The sequence below is a fragment of the Apium graveolens genome, chromosome 7 (assembly GCF_009905375.1).
Source record: "Apium graveolens cultivar Ventura chromosome 7, ASM990537v1, whole genome shotgun sequence".
NCBI classification, from domain to species: Eukaryota; Viridiplantae; Streptophyta; class Magnoliopsida; order Apiales; family Apiaceae; genus Apium; species Apium graveolens.
In genome coordinates, this window is record NC_133653.1 from 148,326,790 (window position 1) to 148,331,336 (window position 4,547).

The window sequence follows — 4,547 nt, forward strand, 5'->3', positions numbered from 1 at the left end:
AGAAGCGGTAAGCTGTATACAATCTCCACGGAGGTCGTCAAAATATGAACGACGCCGAAGTTACAGTCCAGGATCCCCCGCGAGGGAAAGGCACCGAGAGCGCCGTAGGTCGCTCCCGCCACGCACATCGGACCTTCCTCCGAGGGATAGAAGAGAAAGAGATTGACAGCCCCACAATCGATCTGAAAAAGAGTTCACTAAACTCAACACCGAAAAAATGACAATTTTGGTGGTGTTAAAAACAGAACCGGATTATCGCCCTCCAAGACCCATGAAACCAGGAAGACCCCCAAGCTCCAGATATTATGAATATCATGAAGATACTGGCCATACAACAGAGCAATGTTTTCAGCTTAGCAATCTCATCGAAGGAAAAATTCATCGAGGACAACTAGTCCACTATGTGCAGCACGATGATGAACCCAGACGTCACCATCGAGGCGAGGACGATCGTGTAATCGACGTTATTTTTGGTGGTATAGCCGCCGGGGGCCTCTCCCATAACTCTCGCAAGATTTATGCTCGAGAAGTCCTTAATGTCAATCCCTCGGCAGCTAAACGCCCTCGAGCGAATCCCTCCCCAGTCATCTCTTTCTCCGATGATGATTATCGTCCCGGTCTCATCGAAGGCCATCAAGATGTTCTCGTCATCACAACACGTGTGGGAAACAACACAGTTAAGAAAATGTTGGTCGATAATGGTAGCTCCGTCGACGTGTTATATCATCATGCTTTTTCCCGAATGGACATAGGAGATCAAAGACTCGAGAACTTCCGAACCCCGTTATACGGGTTTACAGGCAATGAGGTTCATGTGGTAGGAACCATCGACATGCCAGTGTTTTTTGGTTCCCCACCCTGTCAGATTTGGAAAATGGTCAAATTCCATGTGATTAGTGCTTCCTCAAGCTTCAACGCTATTTTGGGATGAACAACAATCACCGCACTCCGAGCTATAACATCTATCTCCCACTTAAAAATGAAATTTCCCATGGATTTCGGCGTGGGAGAAATGATTGGTGATCAAGTAACAGCAAGACAATGCTACCTAACCACTGTATCTCCAAGAAAAAAGATTGACGAAGAATTTGATGTTAATCAAGTGCTTGACATCGACCTCAGGGACCTTGTGGAACCACCCACTAGCAATTCTTGCTCTCCCGCCGAAGAAACTGAAGAAATAGAAGTGATCGAAGGAAATCCTGAGAAAACCACAAGGCACGGCAAGAATCTCCCTGATCAATTAAAGAAAGATATCACGTGCCTTATCCGTGAGTTTTCTGATATTTTTGCCTGGGATCCAAAAGATATGCCCGGGATTCCCGAGGTTGTCGCTCGACACTCTTTGCACATCAGTAAAAACATCAAGCCGGTGAGGCAAAAACATCGTACATTCTCTGCTGAAAAAAGGGCAGCCATCGACCTAGAGATCAATAGATTGCTCGAGGCCGGTTTCATCGAACCAATACAATTCCCCACTTGGATCTCGAATGTGGTCCTAGTCAAGAAAAGTAACGGGAAGTGGAGAATGTGCGTCGATTACTCAGATGTTAATAGGGCATGCCCCAAAGACTTTTATCCACTCCCGAACATCGATCAACTTATTGATGCAACAGCGGAAAATGAACTTTTCTCTTTCATGGATGCCTTTTCGGGGTACAATCAGATTAAAATGGACTCGCAAGACTGGCAGCAAACCGCATTCATCACACACCGGGGAGTCTTCGGATATCGAGTGATGCCTTTTGGTTTAATCAACGCTGGAGCTACTTTTCAACAAACGATGGATAAAATATTCGGCACACAAATTGGGAGAAACATGCTGATATATGTCGACGACATGATCACGAAGTCGAAGGTTGCCTCTGACCATGTCATAGACCTCCGCGAAATGTTTGAAAATGCGAGAAAAAACAACATGCGCTTAAACCCAGCTAAATGCTCGTTCGGTCTTACTGCCGGAAAATTCCTCGGGTTTCTGGTTACACAAAGAGGTATCGAGGCAGATCCATCCCAAACAAGAGCGATCTTAGAAATGGAAAATCCAAAATCAGTAAAAGATTTGCAAAAGTTAACCGGTTGCATCGCCGCACTTCAGAGGTTTATCCCCCAATCATCAAAAAGATGCCTCCCATTTTTCTCAGCAATAAAGGCAGCTTCCAAATCATCACACTTTGAGTGGAACGAGGAGTGCGAGAAAAATTTCTCCGAGCTAAAGGTATTCCTTACAAATCCTCCCATCCTCACTCGGCCCTTGCCAAATGAGCCTCTGAAAGTATATCTCTCTGCATCCGATGAAACGGTCGCGGCCGTACTGATTCAAGTCAATGAAGGAAAAGAAATCCCAGTGTATTACATTAGCCACTCTCTTCGAGATGCTGAAGTCAGATACCCGCAAGTAGAAAAATTGGTCTATGCCTTAGTTGTCGCAAGCAGAAAGCTTAGACATTATTTCCAGGGAAGGGAGATGTATGTGCTTACAAATCAACCCCTGAAGAGGATTCTACACAAACCCGACATGACGGGTAGACTTGCCGCATGGACGATAGAGTTAAGTCAGTTCTATATTGAGTATAAGCCTCGAACGGTGATAAAGGCCCAGGTTCTTTCAGACTTTGTTGCTGAGTGTCAGTTTCAGGCCAAAGCCCAAAGTTTCGATGAAAATCACTTAAGACCATGGTTGCTATTTATCGACGGATCCTCGATGGCTGACTCCGCAGGAGCAGGAATTATTTTAATAAGTCCGGGGGGATTTAAAATCCAACAAGCTCTAAAGTTTGAATTTCTGGCAACAAACAATGTCGTCGAGTACGAGGCACTCATCGCAGGCTTAAAGCTGGCTATGGATCTTGAAGCTGAAAATATTGACATATTTGGAGATTCTCAGTTAGTCTCCAAGCAAATAAGCGGGGAATTCAAGGCACATAGTGAGAAAATGGCACAATACCTGGAAAAAACACAAGAACTACTCAAGAAATTCTCCTCATGGAAACTTTCCAATGTCGACAGAGAAGAGAACCAATGGGCTGATCATTTGGCCAAGTTAGCCTCCTCGAATCTTCCAATCAATCCCAATCCAGTGTACGTCGATGTCCTAGTTACTCCCGTCATCGATGAGCATTCTATCAACCAAATCTAGAATAACTCTGACTGGCGAAAACCGTTTCTCGAGTACATTATCGATAACAAACTCCCGAGCGAGAAACGCGAAGCGCGCTCACTTATGTCCAAGGCAAGAAATTACTGTGTAATTGGTTCGTCGCTGTACCGGCGCGCCCTATCTGAACCATTACTCCGATGTCTGACGTTAGAAGAAGCCCATCTAGCGATGATCGAGGTTCACACAGGAATCTGTGGAGACCATCTCGGAGGAAAGAACTTGGCCCTCAAAATAATCAGGCAAGGTTTATATTGGCCCACAATTCGGAAAGACTGCGAAGAATATGTCAGAAAATGCCAAGCATGCCAGCTACATGGGAACGTGGATCACCGACCCACGACCAATCTCAATTATGTCCTCGCACCGTGCCCTTTCTTCCAACGGGGCATCGATATCGTAGGACCCTTTCCAAAATCTAAGAACCAGTGCCAATACATAGTGGTAGCGGTGGATTACGCTACGAAATGGGTCGAGGCGAAACCACTTTCAAAGATCAGAGAGAAAAAAATGATTGAATTCTTTATGGAATATGTGGTATTCCGCTTTGGAGTTCCGCGAATCCTAGTTTCAGATAATGGAACACAGTTTGTGGGGGCTCAATTTGAGAAAACTTTAGAGGAACTAAAAATCCAACACATCAAGGCATCAGTGGCATATCCACAAGCCAATGGACTAGTAGAGGTAACAAATAGAACCATCCTACAAGGGTTAAAGAAGAGAATTGAAGAGATCCCCCGCTGCTGGGTCGATGAACTGCCAAATGTGCTGTGGTCATACAGGACGACCCCTCGCAGCTCGACAGGAGAGACCCCTTTTCGCCTGGCGTATGGTGTCGAAGCGGTCTTACCAGTTGAAGTAAGCCTAATTTCCCCAAGGGTCGAAGTTTTCAATCCCTCCCTCGCTCTCGAGGGTGTGCGGTTTCACAATGACTTGCTAGAGTAAACAAGAGAGGAATCCCGTCTACGCATGATCGCGCAGCAAGAGAAAACTGCAAATTATTTTAACAAGAAGGTCAGGAACAAACTCTTCAAAGTGGGAGACCTCGTCCTCCGGGACTCCGCGGCATCCCAGCCCACTGTCACTGGAAAGTTCAAACCAACGTGGGAAGGCCCGTACAGAGTTTCGAAGGTCGTTAGCACGGGAACCTATGAGCCCTCGTACCTCGAAGGTCAGCCTATCAAGAACGCCTGGAACGGCATTCACCTCAAGAAATTTTATCAGTAACACGCTCTTATATGTAAATTGTTGAAACTCCAAAGCTATAACTACGGTACAAAAGTTAACCCTCGATGCAATAGGAGTCATTATAAGAACCCCATCGAGGGATTTTAAGTTATAAAAATTCTAACTTATTTTGATATCTTTCCTGTACCTTTAAAAAAAAAAG

The 4,547-nt window shown here is 45.3% G+C and overlaps 1 protein-coding gene across 1 annotated transcript; it reads left to right on the forward strand.

The window, feature by feature from the left end:
* Positions 1 to 217: 217 nt before the first annotated feature.
* Positions 218 to 931, forward strand: LOC141674103 (uncharacterized). Its single transcript, XM_074480828.1, has one exon. It carries the CDS (start codon positions 218 to 220, stop codon positions 929 to 931), a length of 714 nt encoding a protein of 237 aa, XP_074336929.1.
* The last annotated feature ends 3,616 nt before the right edge of the window (positions 932 to 4,547 follow it).